This window comes from Humulus lupulus, chromosome 5 (assembly GCF_963169125.1).
Source record: "Humulus lupulus chromosome 5, drHumLupu1.1, whole genome shotgun sequence".
Lineage (NCBI taxonomy): Eukaryota > Viridiplantae > Streptophyta > Magnoliopsida > Rosales > Cannabaceae > Humulus > Humulus lupulus.
The window spans coordinates 99,254,720-99,275,968 of record NC_084797.1 but is presented as its reverse complement, the minus strand read 5'-3'; the positions used below and the strand labels follow the sequence as shown (position 1 = coordinate 99,275,968).

Sequence of the window (21,249 nt, the reverse complement as noted above, 5' to 3'; positions counted from 1 at the left end):
CCTGTTCAATAATTTGGGCCAAGCCATAATCACATGTGTCACATACTGGGTGCAGTTTTCATACCTTTAGTCCGAGCACAGGTTACCAATAAATGACCCTCGAGCACGATCCCAATTCTGAGCCTAATGTGATTCTAAAATATTTGAACCCCAATAAGAATAATGTGACCCAAAAAAACAATTTAGAGCAAGGAGGCCTTGGATTGTTCTAAAAAAATCAGATTCTATAAAAACAAAGAACCTTGACCTGTTATCTATAAAGAGATAAGAACAAAAGGTATAAGAAATGAGAAGGATTGTGAGTGATAAGTCAAGGGCTTGAACGACACAAGAAAGATCTTGATAAGTTCAAAGAAGTTCTTTGAAGAACCAAAGAGAAAACACTCTAAAAAATATATTAATTCCAATCTGATTTGCAAACTCATATGTCCCCCTATTAATACTTTGAACAACCCTCCAAGAATAGGAAAAGTTATATTTTAAGCATTAAATTGATACATGCATTAATATAGACCAAAACCCTTCAATTCTAGACTAGTAGACTTCTAGAAAGTAGCTAAATGGCTTAATACAAAAAGTCTTAATTTAACCAATAGAAATATAACTAAATGGCATAAATAAAACATAAATATATGCCCATAACTCCTCCAAACTGAAATGCCACGTTTTGGGAGGTTAACCAACCCTTTAAATTGCTTTAATAACATTAACTAGGCATTGATCTCCATTTTGAGTAATTTATGACTTTATCTTTCCATAAGCAGCCCATATATCTTGGATTAGCCCATTAAGTGCTTCTTTGAACCTTCTTGCTCTTGTAATTGGCCCAATTGGAACTTTCAATGACTCTTTTAGTGTTGCTCCTTTGTTCTCATCATTCCCTCCCTCTTGAAAAGGATTTGTTATCAAATCTTCACCTACATCAAAAGGAGACAACTCATAAACGTTAAAACTTGCACTCACATTATACTCACCTAGAAGGTCTAACTTATAGGCATTGTCATTGATCTTTTCCAACAATTGAAATGGCCCATCACCCCTTGGAAGAAGTTTAGATTGTCTTTGAATAGAAAAATCGTTCCTTCCTCATATGCACCCAAACCCAATCACCAGGTTCAAATACAACTTTCTTTTGCCCTTTATTAGCTTGGGCTGCATATTGTTCAGTCCTCTTCTCAATGTTCTGTCGAACCTTCTCATGAATCTGTCTAACAAAATCAGCTTTCTTTTTTCCATCTAAGTTAACACGCTCAGTCAAAGGCAATGGTGTTAAATCCAAAGGTGTCAATTGATTACAATCATACACAATTTCAAAAGGTGAAAACTTAGTTGGACAATATACACTCCTATTATATGAAAACTCTACATGTGGCAAGCAATCTTCCCATGTTTTCAAGTTCTTTTGTAGTATGGCACACAACAAAGTAGATAATGTTCTGTTAACCGCTTCAGTTTGACCATCAGTGTAACGGCCAAAATTTGCTAATAAGGCTTAGGGCCTTGATTAGCGTGCCTGGAGGGCAATAGGTGAATTATGGATATAATATGTGAATATGTGATAGAGATGCATGTTTAGTTAAATTAAATATGCATGTGGGCCCCGTTTGGATATTGGGGGATGTCTGTGATTTTAGCCCGTTGAGGGTATAAATGTGATATGTTTGTGATATATATCTGTGTAGCACGATCCGAGACAGTCCTAGGGAGCAGTTAGCCAGAAAGTCACAACAGGGTTGAGAATCTAACTCAGGGCGAGTCGAGGGGTATTTTGGGTATTAGATGTATTATGGGGTTATCAGGTAATGGAAATAAATATCTGGAGATATATTTGAGGTTAGAATGTCTAAGAGGGAATATTGGGGAAATTTACCATTTTTCCCTCGGGGACGTTTTTGGCACCCCGAGCCTTGAGGTAACCTTAAAGCTTAAGTTAAATAAAACAAAGCCTAGGAAGTTTTAGAAACTTAGAAACTGACTCTTTCTCCCTCTCTTGAAGATGTCCTCTCTTCATCTTTCTCTAAGGCATATCAAGGGAAAATTTGGTGAAGATAATTTGAAGCTAAGGAATTCAGCTGGGATTTAGGGGAGCTTGAAGCTTGGAGCTTAGGAAGCTGGTTCAAAGATTCAATCCAGCAAGGGTAAGCTTTAAACTATAAGGATTAAGTTTGGATTTCTGCTAGTTTCCATAGAGTATGCATGGCTTAGATTCTAGGACAGGTTTTGATTGTTTGATGGGTGTGGGAATTGGTTCTTGAGGTTGTTGGTATGTTTAGATTGCATAAATATGAATTCTAGTATAATTGTGCGGTTAGAGGTGATTTTGGAGGTGTTGGCTCGAAGGATATGCAGGGAAAAATGGTGTTTTCTGGGTTTGGAGGCGAGGGCTGCGGCCCTAGAAGGGGCATGTCGCGGCCCGTGTGCATGCGAGGCCTTGGGAGGCCACGGTGCTCGAGGCGCGCCGCGGCCCGTGTGTGTTTCAGGGAGGTGTTAGCCTCTGTTTTGAGGCTAGTCGCGGCGCTTGTGGGGTTGGGCCGCGGCCCTAGTTCAAAGTGCAGGGTGACTTGAGGGTTTTGACTTGGGAACCTAATTGCTAAGGCCCGAGATGGATTTTATCACCCGGATTGATAGGATTATAGGTCCCGGATATTAGAATTGTAACTCAAAGCTATTTAATGGATTAGAACTTGATGGATGAATATTTTTAATATGTTGTGACTAGGATTTCGGCGAGGCTCAGTTGAGGGGACTGTGCTCGAGATATCGGTGCTTGGAAATCTCGGGACGTAGGTAAGAAAACCACTGTTCCCATAGAGCTTGTATGTAGGGGAGAGTCCTATTTGTGTGTATTGCAGGGCGTAGCCCTTTTGATTGAATTTGTTCATGTTCAGTATTTGCATTATTATGCCATGAATGCAAATGTATAAATGTTCAGCAAGGCCGGGAACGGCGTTAGGCACGTAGAGTGCAAGGCCGAGTGCGGCAAGGGGCCGGGTGCAGCGTTTAGCATGTGGAGTGAAAGTTGTCAAGGCGAGACCCTAAAGGATACCTGGGATATCCTCACGATGTGGACCACGAACCCAGGGCCTAGTAAAGTGCTTGGGACGGCATGGTCGTATGTTTTTATCCTATTGATGGCCTGTTTATATGCTGAGTGTTTGTTATACATATGTTTTCTGCTTGTAAGGGTTTTCTTGCTGGGCTTCGACTAATGGGTGCTCTGTGGTGCAGGTAATGGCAAGGGGAAAGTCGACCAACTATGAGTACGGAGAGCGTGAAGCAACGCGTACATGTTTGGCCTGCTGGCTGCCATAGCCAGTGGTTTCGAAAGATAATTGTATTAAAACCTAGATTTTGTTGTCTAGCCGACTTTGTTGTACTTATATGTTGTAAATATTTTTAAACGGTATTTTGGGATCCCAAATTTCAAACACTATATGATTTTTAGTAAATGGAATTACTTTCAAAGTTTATAACTCTGTTTATGATTTAATTACACTTTTGACCTAAAGCCTCGATTAGCGAGTTAAATGCACGTTTTAAACTCACTTAGTAACGGCTCTAAGGAAGTAGGGCGTTACAATCAGTTTGTGGGTGACAAGTAGTAGAAAACAAAAGCTTAGTACCTAGCTTTCCCCACAAGTCTTCCAAAAATAGCTCAAGAACTTTGTATCTCTATCTGAAACAATGATTTTGGGCATGCCATGCAATCTTACAGTTTCCATGAAAAACAAATCAGCAATATGTGATGCATCATTAGTTTTATGACATGGAATGAAATGTGCCAATTTTGAAAACCTATCTACAATCACATATATAGAATCACTACCCTTTCTAGACCTAGGTAAACCTAAAACAAAGTCCATAGATATGTCAATCCAAGGTTTACTAGGAATAGGCAAATTAGTATACAAACCATGTGGCTTGACCTGAGAATTAGCTTTTCTACATGCAATACACTTCTCACAAACTCTTTCAACATCTCTTTTCATATTAGGCCAAAAAAAATGTTCATGCAAGATTTCTAATGTCTTAGATACACTAAAATGCCCCATCAAACCACCCCCATGAGATTCTTTAACGAGCAAGTCATGCAATGAACTTTTAGGCACACATAGCTTATTTTCTTTAAACAAAAACCCATCATGCCTAAAGAATTTTCCAAAAGCTTCTTTTTCACACGCATTGAATACATTAGAAAAGTCACAATCATCAACATACAAATCTTTAATGTATTCAAAACCAAGCAATTCCGCATCTAAGGTAGAGAGTAAAACATACCTTCGAGATAAAGCATCAGCCACAATGTTTTCCTTACCTTGCTTGTACTTGATGACATAAGGAAACGTTTCAATGAACTCAACCCACTTGGCATGTCTTCTATTTAGCTTTTGTTGTCACTTCAAATGCTTTAAAGATTCATGATCAGTGTGAATCACAAACTCTTTTGGCCAAAGGTAATGTTGCCAAGTTTCCAATGCCCGAACTAACGCATACATCTCATTCTCATAAGTTGGACAGTTTAAGGCTGCTCCACTTAATTTTTCACTAAAGTATGCAATAGGACGACTCTCCTGCATTAGAACTGCTCCAATACCTATTCCTGAAGCATCACACTCAATCTTAAAAGTTTTAGTGAAGTTAGGTAAAGCAAGTAAAGGTGCATTAGTCAATTTTTCTTTAATTAAATTAAATGCCTTCTCTTGGTCATCACCCCACTTAAAACCAACATTCTTTTTAATAACTTCAGTCAAAGGTGTAGCTAAGCTACTGAAATCTTTCACAAATCTACGATAAAAACTAGCCAACCCATGGAAACTTCTAACATTACCCACATTTGTTGGTCTCGGCCAGTCTCGAATTGCACTCACCTTTTCTTCATCCACCTCAATTCCCTTGGCACTAACAACAAAAACAAGAAACACAAGCTTATGTGTACAGAATGTACACTTTTTGAGATTAGCAACCAACTTTTCTTCTCTTAAAACATCTAAAACAAGTTTTAAATGCTCGACATGATCATCCAAGTTTTTGCTATTGTTCACGGTGAGAACTCGTCAACTAAGTTGAGTTGGAAAAATTATCAAATCAAGATCACTAATCGGAAAACTGTAAAAATTTGAACAATAACTCAAGAACAATGATAGAACAATAATGGAGAATTCAGTCCTTCATTCACACTTAAGCCTCTGCGATAGTAAAATTTCCAACCCCCTTTCAGGTTGTCTTAGAGTTCATTTTATAGTAGGCTCTAATGGCCTTAGGTACATAGTGGTCCAGGGGACCAAGTGGTACATATGTACTGTGTCAGGGGAGTGGCTTCAGAGGTTGTGGTCGTACATCCCGTACAGGAGCAGGTGTCAGGAGGATGTCTCCACTACTTGTCTGTACCCATGTCTGATGCGTGGTGGCAGGCGTAGTGGTGCAGGTGGTAGTGGTGTCGACTCTGACTCCTGGCGCTCCCACTACTTGTCTGGTAGGGGTACCATATACGTACTCTGACTTCTTTAGGTTTGTAGGTACATTCCACATTATATTCATGCGTGTACCTTGCCCCTTATGAGTGTTCTCACCTCCAAGGCCATGGGCACGGGACCATGGGGCCTAGGCCATGGGTGCAAGGCCATGGGGTGCGAGGCCATGAGGCTGAGACTATGGGCATGAGGCCATGGGGCCGAGGCCACGGGCGAGGCCATGGGGCGAGGCCGTGGGGCCGAGTGCATGGGCGAGGCCATGGGCGAAGCCATGGGGTGAGGCCATGGGGCAAGGCCATGGGGCCGAGGCCATGGGCGAGGCCATGGGGCGAGGCCGTGGGGCCGAGGCCATGGGCGAGGCCATGGGGCGAGGCCGTGGGGCCGAGGCCATGGGGCGAGGCCGTGGGGCCGAGGCCATGGGGCGAGGCCGTGGGGCCGAGTGCATGGGCAAGGCCATGGGGCCGAGTGCATGGGCGAGGCCATGGGGCGAGGCCATGGGCGAGGCCATGGGGTGAGGCCATGGGCGAGGCCATGGGGCGAGGCCGTGGGGCCGAGTGCATGGGCGAGGCCATGGGGCGAGGCCGTGGGGCCGAGTGCATGGGCGAGGCCATGGGGCGAGGCCATGGGCGAGGCCATGGGGCCGAGGCCATGGGCGAGGCCATGGGGCCGAGGCCATGGGCCGAGGCCATGGGGCGAGGCCATGGGGCCGAGGGCATGGGCGTGACCATGGGGCGAGGCCGTGGGGCCGAGTGCATTGGCGAGGCCACGGGGCCGAGGCCATGGGCGAGGACATGGGGCGAGGCCATGGGGCCGAGGCCATGGGGGGAGGCCGTGGGGCCGAGTGCGTGGGCGAGATGGGTCTCACGAGGCTACTGAGCCTTGGCACCTATGCCTTGCCAACGTGGGCCACTTGGCATCAACTCCACGAGAAATGAACCCAGACTCGTGTTGTGATGGAGCGATGGCTTCCCGAGATGACGGTGGCCTAAGGGCCTTGCCTCGGCCTCATACTTTCTCTTGATGAGATTATGAGCATCAACACTTGCCCCTCAGTCTAGGAGAGTACCTTTAGGTGCTCGTGTAGACTATTCACCTTGATTCCTATAAATAGGCCCTCATGCATGGCTTAATATTTTCACCTTACTCCTTTGGCATAGTGATGCATAGTCCCTTATTCCTTTCAAGAGGTAAGGGGTTCAATCCCCCACAACCTCACTTTCACCATAGTTCCTTTCATTTGTTTTATATATTTTTTCACTTCACATTTTTTTTTTTACATATGAGCTAATTTCTTGGTGTGTATATTTTATGACTAACACACCTTTCTGGTTAATTCTTGCAGACGCGCATTTTCGACGCTTTGGTGCTTTTCGCTCCCCGACCTTCTTTGGACCCTAACTTCGTTCTTTTAATCGCTTGAGGTATATTTTCTTTCCTTCTCCCTTTTATTTATTTATTATTTTTTTTATCGGGTCCAAACTAGCAGTACTTGGGATGGGGTACATTAGTCTGAGCTTGTAGTGAGTTTGACCATATGCACGCCCCTCCTCTTTGTTGTTTTTTTTATACCCTGTAGCAGGCCATTTAGGGCGTTTGCATCTAGAGGTATTAAGCCTATTCCTTTGTGTTTTGTAGCCTTCCCCTCGTTTATACGTGAGCCCCTTTTTGCTATTGGGACGTGGTTTCATTGCCAGTGACGGCCCGTCCGACATACCCCCAAGGGCTGAGTTTATTGACCTGTCCTCAGACTCAGAGTCCCCCGAGGGCAACCCTCACCAGGACTATGACTCCTTAAGGCAGGCCCGCATCCGCCACCTCGAGTGTATGGCCGAACTTAGGCGTAAAATTTGGGTGGTGGAGAGCGAAATTGACTCGGTGTCGAGAGGAGATGGAGGACCTTCACCCCTGGGTCTTAGTGACCACATAGCGCGTCTTAGGACGATCCTTTTTGAATTGCGATGGGAGTTAGAATTTATGGAGGGACACATTCCGCCAGAACCTCCCACTCCCTCTTCGCCTGATGACAGTCATGGGGCTGCTAGCTCCTCTCCCCAGCCCCTAGTCTCAGTTTATCCTAGCTTAGTGCTTCCGCCATCGCTCCCTCGATGGAAAACTCTTGCTAGGAAGAAAAAATGGAGGGTTAAGTGTTCTGCCTCTTCCTCACATATTTCTTTTGATTTTGTAGATATGCCGAAAGCACGCAGACAGGTGTCCATCCAGGAAGAGGACAACGCCCCTCCACTGGCATCCAGCCTAGTGTCCTGTGTGTCTTCTAGTAAATTGAAGGAGATCGTGAAGAACGACCACATTGCTCCAGAATACGCCCTATATGCTCCCCAGGAGGCATGCTGGGCCGATCGCCCTGAGAAGGGTTTTGTGGTTTTGAGTGAGCAGATTTTGAAGGCGGGTGGCACCATTCCTTTGCACCCATTTTTCGTGGCGGTTCTCAACTACTTCGATTTGGCCCCTCTTCAACTGTCGCCTAACAGTTGGTTGACTTTAAGTTTCCTTTTCATCTGGTTCAAGGGAAACGTCCAACGCGCCCCGACGGCGCAGGAGGTGCATTCTCTGTATAACCTCGTGGGAGTGCACAAGTCCAAGGGCTTCTACTACCTGCAGAAGGCCAACAACGAGCTCCCCTTAATAGAGGGCTCAGTGTCCAACACAAGGCCTTGGAAACAAGACTTTTTCTGGGTAGAGGGGCCTCTCTCGGTTCGTGAAGGCTTTCGCGCCAGCCCTAGTAAGTATCCTGGTCTTTCTCTTCTTCTTATTAGAACTTACTGTTTTGCACTTTTGCTTGTACTGACATTGGCGTGGATCTTGCAGGGCAATTTGCTGATCCCTCGGTCATTGGGCCGGAGGCGGAGGCCATCAACAAACTCATTAGTGCAGACTCCGCCCTGAAGAAGGCGACGGTCCTATTTACTGTGGCGAACCTCAACCGCTACCAGCTGTCCCCGATCTCCGACCCTAAGCTTCTGTGGTCAGTCACTGGGTCTAAGAAGGCTATGGCTATGCCGGCTGGGCCATCCCTACACGATGGTGAGGCCGAGGAGGAGATGGAGGATGCCCCCCTCGAATGTGGGGGATCTCATCAACGCCCCCTGTCCCCCGGGGGATGCCCTCCCTATGGCTCCCATGACCAGGACATGGCTTTTCAATCTCTGGACCCGCGGGCCGCAGCGGGATGTTACGCTCCCCCTGGCCTTGATGGCTGTGACGCCTTCCCTCAAGTCCCTCATGACATTGGCTTACCGGATGCTGATTTCGTCGACCTCACGGAGCCCCCTTCCAATGTACCAGGGTCTCAGTTTTTCTCCTTCCCTGGGCCTCCTCCTGCATCAGCGAGTGGGTTGTCCGTTCCTGTTCAACTAGATGCTCCTGGCGTAGAGGCGGAGCCTTGGGTGACTAGGATGGCCTCATCTTATGCGCAGCATTTCATTCAGATTGCCTCGGACCTCCCTATCTCCGACTGGAGAGGTCTAGGGAATGTGACCCAACCAGACCTTGGGGAAACCCTGAGGCGTGCCGCGGCCTGGGTGAGGTCTTGCACCTTGCGTCGATTAGTATTATGTATAGATGTACATGTGTTTTTCTTTTTGTTACTTATTGCTGACGCCATTGACTTTCTTGTGCAGATCTACATCATGTCCCTTCGGCATGCTGACACGTCCAGCGTCCTCTCCGCATCTACTGCTGAGAGGGACTGCCTCACGGCCCGGGTCCAGGAGCTCGAAAATGAGCTTAGCGAAACCAAGGTCCAATTGTCAAAGGCCGGGACTAAGTCTGCCAACTTGTTCTCGAAGAGGGAGAAGACAAAGGCCAAGATCAAGGAACTAAAGGGCAAGGCTAGACGCTTCGAGCGCGAGCTCCAGTGGGCCAAGGCCGCTGTGGCTGCGTCGCAGGAGAGGGTTACTCAACTGGAGACCGAAGTTGTGGCCCTTAGGGCCGAACTACAGTCGGCTCAGGAGAAGAACGCTTCCTTGGAGGCGAAGAGGATCACCACCGAGTGCAGGTCTATAGATCGTGCTCTTTACAATGTGTGGAGGCAGGATCCCAACTTCGACTTCTCCTCTTTTGGTGAACAGGCCGTTGCCCGAGCGGCCTGGTGGAGCGCCCACTGTAGGAGGCCTTGAAATAGTCTTGCTCCTTTTTTGTTTTCTTTTTACTTTGTAATATCATTATCCGTGCTACTTTTCTTTTGGTAACTCTTATAATATTTCAAGAACTCTTTTTTTTTTTTAATGTATAAATACATATGTTGCTGTTTATTTCTTGTTCTATTGCATTTGAGGCCCTTTTAAGCCTGTATGATGGGGTTTGGTTGGTCCCCCTTTTTTTATCTATCAGGCTGGAGGTCCTTTGGAGCCCATGCGAGAGGGTTCACTGGGACCTCTTTTGGTGCCTCTTGGTTGCTTCTATAAGGATATTTTGACCCCTTGGGTCTTAGTTATCCTTTTATGTTTTTCTTGCGCGCACTTATTATTTCTTTGCGAGAAGCATCCTTCTTGTCGTTATTCATAGTACTATTTTTGCAAGGGTCTCCTTTGGGACCCTTTCTGGCTAGGCGGCTTGGTGGCCGCTCTAGACTTATTATTATTGTCGTCACCATACATTTTTTGTAAGTCCCTATGGCCTCCCTTGGTGTTCATAAGGGTAGCTAATCCTTGCGATCCCAAGGGATACCTTTTAAGGACTTCGTTTAAGGCCCTAGTATAGGGGGTCCCTTTGGTTTTGGGTCACTTCCTCTTGATAGAGGGCCCTTTTTAAGATACTCTTGGTAGAGGGTCCTCCTTTTTTTTTTTTTAGGGGCCTCCTTTTTAGGAGGGCTAGGGGTCCTCTTGGTAGAGGGTCCCTTTTAGGGCCTCGTTTTTAGGAGGGCAAGGGGTCCCTTTTTAGGATCCTTTGTTATAGGGCCCTTTTTAGGTTCCCTTTGCTAGCCGCCTGCTGTCGCCTCCTATCCTGCCCCCCAAGTGTCTGGTGAGATTTATTTCGGCAGGCACTTTGGCTGATGCCCACATAGCGAAGGAAAATAATACATGAGGTTGTGAACAGTTTTACCCATAACATGCAGTTCCATTCATCACATTCATAATAAATAGTCTCATACAAATAGTTGCAACGGTACATATGAGGTTTTCATATAAAACAAAAATAAAAAGACTCACACCTACTTAGGAGGCTATCTAAGTAACCTCTTTGATTTCTTCCTATAATATCAAGGCAGCGTGCCACACTTGTTCTTTTACCATCGGACATGGGCGCCTTACTGGTAGTACTTCCTCAGGTGCTCTGCGTTCCATGCTCGGGGTATGATGGTGTCGTCCATGCGAGCCAGCTTGTAAGTGTTCGGGGGGATGCACTGAGCAACCTGGTAGGGCCCCTCCCAATTCGCCCTTAGCACTCCTGCGCCTGGGTCTCGTGTGTTTGGGAGTACCTTCCTTAGCACCAGGTCGCCAACTCTGAAAGTTCTCTCTCGCACCCTCGAATTGTAGTACCTTGCGGCGCGTTGCTGGTACACCGCCACCCTCATTTGTGCTTTTTCTCTCTTCTCCTCAAGCATGTCTAAGCTTTCGGCCAAGGCTACGCGGTTGGCTTCGTCTCCATATGCCTGTACCCTGTGGGAATTGACTCGCATCTCGACTGGGAGTATGGCCTCGCACCCATAGGCCAAGGAGAATGGGGACTCCCCAGTAGTCGTGCGTGGGGTGGTTCTGTAAGCCCACAGCACATTCGGTAGCTCATCTACCCAGGCTCCCTTCATCTTTTCTAGCTTTGTCTTCAGGTTCTTCTTAAGGACCCTGTTTATGGCCTCCACTTGTCCATTGGCCTGGGGATGCACAACCGCAGAGAAACTCCTCCTTATGCCCATTTCCCTACAATATTCATCGAAAGCTCCTCCCTCGAACTGGGTACCATTGTCGGAAATAATCTTGTAGGGTACTCCATATCTACAAACAATGAACTTGTTGACAAAAAAGGTGATGTGCATGGCGGTTATCTTCATAAGGGGTTCTGCTTCTACCCACTTAGTGAAATAATCCACTGCCACCACTGCGTACTTCGCTCCACCCCTGCCTGTGGGAAGAGCACCGATTAAGTCTATCCCCCAGATAGCGAAGAGCCAGGGGCTGGTCAGTTCGCTTGGGGGTTTCCGAGGGTAGTTGGCGTGCCTCTGGCATTTGTCGCATTTCGTGGCAAAGTCATGCGCATCTTTCTCCATGGAAGGCCAGTAGTATCCTTGTCTCATGGCCTTCCTAGCCGTGGAGGGTCCGCTCTCGTGGTTGCCGCACTCTCCCTCATGTATCTCCTGTAACACTTTCAATGCCTCCTCCTCTTCTACACACCGCAGGAGTGGCATTGAGAATCCTCTTTTGTAAAGGACTCCATCTACCAGGGTGTATCTTGCGGCCTTGTACACCAGCCTCCGGGACTCGTTTTTATCCACAGGCAAGGTTCCTTCTTCCAGGTACCTCTTGATTGGCTCGGTCCATGATTCCCTCGAGACATTAATCATGTGCACGTCAGCGCCTTCGATGCTGGGCTTTGGTAAGTACTCCACAGGTATTGATTCCAAGACATCACCATCCTTGGTAGATGCCAACTTTGCGAGTGCATCGGCATGGGTGTTCTTTTCTCTGGGGATTTGCTCTATAGTATATGCCACCAACCGTCCCGGATAGCCCTTCACCTTCTCCAAGTAGGCTGCCATCTTGGGTCCCCTCGCCTGATACTCCCCCTTTACTTGGCATACTACCAATTGAGAGTCGCTGAAGATTTGAAGGCGCGTCACTCTCAGTTCCTGGGCTAAACGCAGGCCAGCTAAGAGCGCCTCGTACTCTGCTTCATTATTGGAGGCCTCAAACCCAAATCGGATTGCGCAATACATTCTATGTCCCTCGGGCCCAGTCATCATGATGCCCACTCCTGATCCTCCTTCATTTGACGCCCCATCAACATGCAAACTCCACTCCTCTCAACCTCCTAGCTCCTCCTCCGTAACAGGCTGCTCTCCTTCTTCATTCCTTCCTTCATTCGGCTGATGGGTGAGCTCTACTATAAAATCTGCCAGCACCTGTCCATTGATGGAAGCCCTTGGAGTGTATACAATATCAAACTGACTTAGCTCAATCGACCATTTCATTAGTCTCCCTGAAGTCTCAGGCTTATGTAAGACCTGTCTCAAAGGACTATCTGTTAGGACTTCAATTGTATGTGCATGGAAGTAAGGCCTCAACTTCCTCGAAGCCACCACTAGCGCATAGGCCAATTTTTCGATCTCTGGATACCGGTTTTCCGCGTCCACCAAACGCTTGCTGATATAGTATACGGGTTGTTGCTGCTTCTTCTCTCCCTTAACCAGGGCTGCGCTGATGGCATGCTCAGACACTGCCAAGTACAGGTACAGCTTCTCGCCCTTCTCTGGCTTTGCCAACAGGGGTGGCTTCCTGAGGTGCTCTTTCAGCTTGACAAATGCTTCCTCACATCTTTCATCCCAAGCGAACTTTTTTCTCCCTTTGAGGATGTCAAAGAATGGGAGGCACTTGTCGGTGGACCTTGAGATAAACCTATTAAGGGCCGCCACCCTTCCCGTTAGGCACTGCACCTCCTTCTTATTCTTTGGCGGGCTCATCTCTATGAGTGCTTTTATCTTGTCAGGATTGGCCTCGATGCCTCTGGAATTGACCATGAAGCCCAAGAATTTTTCTGAGGATACCCCGAAGGTGCACTTGACTGGGTTCAACTTCATCCGGTATTTCCTGAGCGTGTCAAACATCTCACCAAGGTCTCTGTTGAGCTCTGCTGCTTCTTTGGTCTTCACTAACATGTCATCCACATACACCTCCATATTCCTTCCTATCTGATTGGCGAACATTTTATTCACCAGCCTTTGATAGGTGGCTCCCGCGTTTTTGAGCCCGAAGGGCATCACCTTGTAACAGTATAGCCCTTTGTCCGTAATGAATGACGTGTGCTCTTCATCTGCCGGGTTCATTGGGATTTGGTTGTATCCTGATTAGGCGTCCATAAAACTTAGTAACTCATGTCCTGCTGTCGCATCTACTAGCTGATCTATCCTGGGAAGTGGGAAGCTATCCTTAGGACAAGCTTTATTCAAGTTCGTGAAATCGACGCAAGTTCTCCACTTCCCATTCGGCTTCGGCACGAGTACTGGGTTCGATACCCACACAGGGTAGAAAGACTCACGGATGAACCCGTTGGCCTTCAACTTGTTAACCTCCTCCTTTAATGCTGCGTATCTTGTTGGGTCTAGCGCCTGCCTCTTTTGCCGGACGGGCCTTGCTTCGAGGGAGATGTTCAGGTGGTGGCACATCACACTGGAGTCTATGCCCACCATGTCCTCATGACTCCATGCAAACACGTCTAGATTATCTTTCAAAAATTTCATCAACTCCTCCTTCACGTCACCTTGCAGGCTTCTCCCTATCTTCAATTTCCTTAGGGGTTCCTCCATCACCGTAACCTCCTCTACTTCTTCTACTGGTTCTGCTCTTGACTCATCCATGACCCGAGGGTCCAGCTCTTGCGGACCCCCCGTGGGCATACATAGCGCCTCATGTACCACCATGGCCATTGGCTCACGCGGTTTTGCAGGCGTGCGGAGTGAGGTGTTGTAACACTCCCTCGCCTCCTTCTGTTCTCCCTTCATACTTGCAACCCCTCCTGGAGTCGGGAACTTGACAACCAAGTGATATATTGAAGTTATGGCTTTCAATTCTCTTAGGGAGGGTCTCCCTAATACCGCGTTGAAAGCTGATGCACAATCTACTACAACAAAGTTAGACATGACTGTAGTCTGTCGGGGTTGCTCCCCCATGGTAAGTGTCAATTCGATCATTCCAAGGGGTTACACTGAGTCCCCTGTGAATCCGTATACGGACGACTGGTAGGGCTTCAGGTGACGAATGCCTAGTCCCATATTTTCCAAAGCAGGGCGATATAGGATGTCCACCAAGCTCCCGTTGTCCTCTAGGACTCGATGCACACGCATATTTGCCAATTGAACTGTCAACACCAGCGGATCATTGTGGGGAAAGTGTACCCCCCGCGCGTCCTCCTCAGCGAACGTTATCGAGTCGTTTTCCCCCTTGAAACTCTTCGGGGGTCGTTGTTCTAAACTCATGACGCAAGGAGGCGGACTTCGCCAAGCCTCTCTTGCATATCTATCTTGCCCCTTCCTAGAGTCTCCCCCAAATCCTGGACCTCCAAAAATGGTTCGGACCTCCCCCTGTATTTCTAGGGGTCGCTCTTGTGCCTGGGGTGCTGTGGGCTCGCCCTCTGGCCTTTGCCTTTCTCTCCTGACATAGCGGCCCAAGTGCCCCGGCGGATAAGCTCCTCAATTTCCTCCTTCAGATGGATACACTCTGCCGTGGTGTGTCCGATGTCCTTGTGGTATTGGCAGTATCTACTGGGGTCCCTTTTGGACCGATCCTTTCTCATTGGTGGGGGCTTTTTGAAGGGCACTCGATCTTCGTTGGTGATGTAAATATGCTCCCTGGTATCCGTTAGGTTCGTATAGTTAGTATAAGCCATTTGCCTATGATCACCCCCTCGTTTGGTTTTCTTCTGCTGGTCATCTCTTGGCCCATCGTACGTTCTTTTCTTCTTCGCTACATTTGATCCGTCGTTAGTTGGGGGCTTCGCATCGGGCTCCTCCTTCCCCGCCTTTAGGTTTGCGTGGTCATCCTCCACATGGATGTACTTCTGCGCTCTCTCGTAGAAGTCATCTAAGTCGGTGACTTCCCTCTTCAACATGTTGTCCCACAACTTGCTTCCTGGGAGCACTCCAGCGGTAATGGCCATTTTTAACTCTCGGCGCGTTAGGCTTCCCACTTTTGCGGCCTCCATATTGAACAGATGAATGTAGCTCTTCAGGCTTTCATTCTCCCCTTGCTTCATGTTAGCCAGGCTGATACCAGGCATCATGTAGTCCCGCACGGCATAGTGCTGCTGGAGGAATTCGTCAGAAAATTGCTGCCAGGACCTGATGGACCCCGGCCTTAGTCTTTTGAACCATTTGTAGGTGGGTCCTTTCAGAGTAACAGCGAAGCAATGGCACCTGGCACCACTTCCGATCCCCCTTAGTTTCATCAGATCATTAAACGCATCCAGGTGGTATTTCGGATCAGTGTTCCCTTCGTAAGGGGTCATATTGGGCTCCTTAAAATTGGCAGGGAGTCGGATTGCATGAATTTCTCTCACAAAGGGTGACTCATGGTTGAAGTCATCCTCAAAGGCCTGGCCGCCTGACGTGGTGACGATCTTGCTCCGCAAGCTCCTCATCTCCGTGTCTAGGTCCTGCCTCCTCTTGCTGAGAGTGTCCCTCAAAGCGGACGGGCTAAGATCCGCCTTTCCCTTGCCTTCTCGAGGCGCTACAGGGGGCGTGGTCCCTTTGCCCGCCCTCTTCTTATTGAGCTCCTCCCGCAAATCTGAGGGTGCTCTTTTGGAGGTGACCTCATCCTCATGGAGAGGGGCAGCGTTGGTCCTCGGCGCTGGCTTCAGGGCCTGCTTAGGCGGTTCGGGGTGATCACGTTGCTTCGTGCGGGGGGTGTTACTAGTTGAATGTCGGGTTCTCCCATCATCTACCGGTACAGTGGTCTCCACCCCATCCTTGCCCTTCTCCTTCCTCTTAGGCAAGGTCACGCTCGACTTACCCTGCAGCAGGCCGTTAAGGACCTCTTGCATGTTTTCCAAGGTGGTTTCTAATCTTTGGTTCTTACGGTGGAGCTCACGTATCTCCTCTTCGTAAAACTGGGATTTCGAGCTCGAGCTCACGGAGTGGACCCGGGGGTGCTTGTCATGCCTACGGGCAGAAGGGCCCGGGTCTTGCCGGCCGGAGTTCGGTGCCAGTGGCGGTTTTGGAGGAGGGAACTCATCAGCGTTTACCGGTGGTGCTCTTGGAGGACTTCCTCCAGGTGGAGCGGCTGGCGATGAGGCAACCCTATCACCTCCGTGAACCTCAAGGTCTTTCGGGGGCTCCACGTCTCTGGGTGGAGGAGCGTCCTTCATGGAGGCCTTCAGCTGGACTCCGTTCAGGTGAACCTCTACCTCCCGCGTCTCCCTCAGTCGCTTCGAGCGTCTTGGCATCTTCTTCTTGCCGGAAACAATGGTGGAACAGTAGCTTGAAACTAACGTTCCCACAGACGGCGCCAAACTGTTGACGGTGAGAACTCATCAACTAAGTTGAGTTGGAAAAATTATCAAATCAAGATCACTAATCGGAAAACTGTAAAAATTTGAACAATAACTCAAGAACAATGATAGAACAATAATGGAGAATTCAGTCCTTCATTCACACTTAAGCCTCTGCTACAGTAAAATTTTATAGTAGGCTCTAATGGCCTTAGGTACATAGTGGTCCAGGGGACCAAGTGGTACATATGTACTGTGTCAGGGGAGTGGCTTCAGAGGTTGTGGTCGTACATCCCGTACAGGAGCAGGTGTCAGGAGGATGTCTCCACTACTTGTCTGTACCCATGTCTGATGCGTGGTGGCAGGCGTAGTGGTGCAGGTGGTAGTGGTGTCGACTCTGACTCCTGGCGTTCCCACTACTTGTCTGGTAGGGGTACCATATCCGTACTCTGACTTCTTTAGGTTTGTAGGTACATTCCACATTATATTCATGCGTGTACCTTGCCCCTTATGAGTGTTCTCACCTCCAAGGCCATGGGCATGGGACCATGGGGCCTAGGCCATGGGTGCAAGGCCATGGGGCGCGAGGCCATGAGGCTGAGACTATGGGCATGAGGCCATGGGGCCGAGGCCACGGCCGAGGCCATGGGGCCGAGGCCACGGCCGAGGCCACGGGCGAGGCCATGGAGCCGAGGCCACGGCCGAGGCCATGGGGCGAGGCCGTGGGGCCGAGTGCATGGGCGAGGCCATGGGGCCGAGGCCATGGGCGAGGCCATGGGGCGAGGCCGTGGGGCCGAGGCCATGGGGCGAGGCCATGGGCGAGGCCATGGGGCGAGGCCGTGGGGCCGAGTGCATGGGCGAGGCCATGGGGCGAGGCCGTGGGGCCAAGTGCATGGGCGAGGCCATGGGACCGAAGGCATGGGGCGAGGCCGTGGGGCCGAGTGCATGGGCGAGGCCATAGGGTGAGGCCGTGGGGCCGAGGGCATGGGCGAGGCCATGGGGCGAGGCTGTGGGGCCGAGTGCATGGGCGAGGCCATGGGGCGAGGCCGTGGGACCGAGGCCATGGGGCGAGGCCGTGGGGCCGAGTGCATGGGCGAGGCCATGGGGTGAGGCCGTGGGGTCGAGGGCATGGGCGAGGCCATGGGGCAAGGCCGTGGGGCCGAGTGCATGGGCGAGGCCATGGGGCGAGGCCGTGGGGCCGAGGGCATGGGGAAGGCCATGGGGCGAGGCCATGGGCGTGACCATGGGGCGAAGCCGTGGGGCCGAGTGCATGGGCGAGGCCATGGGCGAGGCCATGGGGCGAGGCCGTGGGGCCGAGTGCGTGGGCGAGATGGGTCTTGCGAGGCTACTGAGCCTTGGCACCTATGCCTTGCCAACGTGGGCCACTTGGCATCGACTCCACGAGAAATGAACCCAGACTCGTGTTGTGATGGCGCGATGGCTTCCCAAGATGACGGTGGCCTAAGGGCCTTGCCTCGGCCTCATACTTTCTCTTGATGAGATTATGAGCATCAACAGCTATAAATCAAAATATCATCAAAATACACAACACAAAATTTGCCAATAAAAGCACGCAAAACATGATTCATTAGTCTCATGAAAGTACTAGGTGCATTAGTTAATCCAAATGGCATAACTAACCACTCATATAAACTGTGTTTTGTTTTAAAGGCAATTTTCCATTCATCTCCTTCTCTCATTCTAATTTGATGATATCCACTTTTAAGATCAATTTTGGTAAAAACACAAAAACCATGCAATTCATCAAGCATATCATCTAATCTAGGGATAGGATGTCTATACTTTACAATGATTTTGTTGATGGCTCGAGAATCCACACACATCCTCCATGATCTATCTTTCTTCGGAACAAGCAACACCGGTACCGCACAAGGACCCATGCTTTCACGCACATGCCCCTTCTCCATGAGCTTAGCAACTTGCCTTTGAAGCTCTTTTGTTTCCTCAGGATTGCTCCTATAGGCTGGCCTATTTGGGATTGACGCTCCACGTATAAAATCAATTTGATGCTCGATTCCCCTTATTGGCGGTAAACCATTAGGAACCTGTTCAGGAAATATATCATCAAAGTCCTGCAAAAGCGAAATAACAACACTAGGCAAGGAAACATTAAGCTCATTAGTAATGGAACAAGCCTCTTTGTACAAAAGTACAATCATAGGCTGGTTTGTCAACAAAACTCTTTTGATCACTCTTTCTTTTGCAAAGAAACTCATTTTTTTCTTCTCTCTTTTTTCTTCGCTAACCAATATTTTTTTCTGTATTTTCTTCTCTCTTTTTCATCTCTACCTCTCTTGTCTTTGTATTCTCATTCTCTTTTTTTAACTTCACTTGATCTTCGTACACTTGTTTCGGAGTTAATGGTACAAGAGTGATTGGTCTTTCATTGAATACAAATGAGTATCTATTAGAATAACCATCGTGGCTAACATGTCTGTCAAATTGCCATGGCCTTCCCAAAAGAATATGCCCTGCATGCGTTGGAACCACATCACATAAAACCTGATCTTTGTATTTTCCAATTGAGAATGACACCAAAACTTGCTTGTTCACCTTACCTTCTCCACAATCATTCAACCATTGCAACTTGTATGGCTTAGGATGTTTCAAAGTTGGTAAATTCAATTTTTGCACCAAACTAGTGCTAACCACATTAGTACAAATTCCACCATCAATAATCATGCTACATACCTTCTCATTGACATGGCATCTGGTATGAAAAATATTTTCACGCTGTAGCCCCTCATCTTCCTTGACTTGTACCTTTAGAGCTCTCCTTGCAACCAAAAGCTCCCTTTCAACTGGATACTCAACATCACTTGCATCCTCTAATGGTGGCATAGATTCATTATCTGATTCACCATCGGTCTCAACATCACCATTTTCTTTCAAAATCATCACTCTTTTATTTGGACACTTACTAGCAATATGGCCCCTTCCCAAACATTTAAAGAATTTAACATCTCTATTTCTAGAAGTTTGGGAATTAGTTTTACCTTTGTTATGGGTTCCTCTATTTTCATTTTCTTTAGGATCAGCATTGTTCTTGGAATGTGGTTTGTCACCCTTCTTGCTCCAATTTTGATTCCATGTTGAAGAAGAACCAGAACTTTGACCTATCTTTGTGGAACCTTTCCTTTTCAGTTGACGCTCCACTTTTATGGCCATATGCAGCATGTCATCCAACTCAACATAATGTTGTAGTTCCACCACATTTGCAATGTCACGATTTAAACCAGCTAAGAACCTGGCCATAGTAGCTTCTCGATCCTCCTCCACATTAGCCCTAATCATGGATATCTCCATCACCTTGTGGTAATCTTCAACACTTCTAGACCCTTGAGTGAGGCTTTGCAGCTTTTGAAATAAGTCTTTGTAGTAGTGACTTGGAATGAATCTTCTTCTCATAATAGCTTTCAATTCCTCCCAAGTCTCAATAGGTCTTTCACCATTTCTTCTCCTGCCCAAAGTTAATTGATCCCACCAAATAATAGCATAGTAAGTGAATTAAATGGCCGCTAACTTTACCTTTTTCAACTCAGAATAGTTGTGACAATCAAACACCAACTCAATCTTCTTCTCCCACTCCAAATAAGCTTCAGGATCATTTCTTCCTTGGAAGGATGGAATCTTCATTTTAATGTTTCCCAAATTGTTATCAAATCGATCTCTGGCTCTTCTACCTCCATTCCCATGCCCAAATCATCCCATGTAAACATTAGAGGCACGATCATCTTCATCCTCGTCATTTGCATAATAATCATCATAATCATATCTATGTTGACTCCTCTCTCTTCATTGCCCATTCGCAGCTATAGGAGGCTGCCCTCTTTGTGATCTTTCTTCAACCCTATCCATCCATTCATGTAGTTGTTCTAGTTCAGCCCTCATCATCTATCTCATCTCTCCCATTAATGCTTGCATTTGTAGATGTGGAACAACATGTTGTTGATCTTCTTCTTGATTTTGAGACATGATTACCGCCAACAAAAAAAATTAGAAAGAAAAAAGAACAGTTTCTCACCACACTCTCTCACGTGTTTCACTCAAGAATGATAACACTCACACTCGTATTTACTCAAATTTGGCTTTTACCCTCTTATGATCTCACACTCTCTTGCCTTTTTCCACTCTTATGTTCCCTCTTTTAGTTATTTATTGAACTTAATGAACCCACACAAAATTTTTCTTGTAACAATGAAACACAAACAGCTTGGAAGAATGGGATTTTAAAAGTGCAAAAGGAATGAAGGGAAATTTTAAGAATTAAAGAAAAATACAAAGATAAGATGGATACACACTTTTGAGGTATTGAAATTGGAATAATACCCTTATGTAATAGAAATCTTGAATTTCAGCAATATTCCAAATGTAACTTCTAATCAGAATTTTTTTTTCTTTCTCTTTTTTTTTTCTTTTTTTTCCTTTTTTTGTTTCTAATATTGAAATGATAAGTATAGAGAACGACTTCTGCCAAAGAAAAGAGAACGATTTTTTTTTCTTCTTTATTTTTTATGAAATTTTTATAAGATGGAATGAAATGAAATGAACAACTATGAAATAAGAATAAGGATAGATAATAACCTAATTTAAACACCTTATG

General features: G+C 47.3%; 1 protein-coding gene across 1 annotated transcript; it reads right to left on the bottom strand.

Moving 5' to 3' along the window:
- Window positions 1-738: 738 nt before the first annotated feature.
- Window positions 739-20,282, bottom strand: LOC133779331 (uncharacterized). Its single transcript, XM_062219305.1, has 7 exons — window positions 20,170-20,282; window positions 18,936-20,106; window positions 18,468-18,718; window positions 4,495-4,899; window positions 3,714-4,377; window positions 1,111-1,399; window positions 739-917 (listed from the first exon to the last, which is right to left on the bottom strand). Exons 1-7 carry the CDS (start codon window positions 20,280-20,282, stop codon window positions 739-741), a joined length of 3,072 nt encoding a protein of 1,023 aa, XP_062075289.1.
- Window positions 20,283-21,249: the final 967 nt, after the last annotated feature.

Bases quoted from the DNA above. Each gene is read 5' to 3' on its own strand.
- LOC133779331 (XM_062219305.1), bottom strand. From the start codon at position 20,282: ATGAAGATTCCATCCTTCCAAGGAAGAAATGATCCTGAAGCTTATTTG. The intron at 4,378-4,494 runs GTATGCGTTAGT...AAAGCTAAATAG, and splicing joins CCAACTTATGAGAATGAGAT to AAGACATGCCAAGTGGGTTG. The intron at 1,400-3,713 runs GTAAGATTGCAT...ATACTACAAAAG, and splicing joins ATTTGTTTTTCATGGAAACT to AACTTGAAAACATGGGAAGA.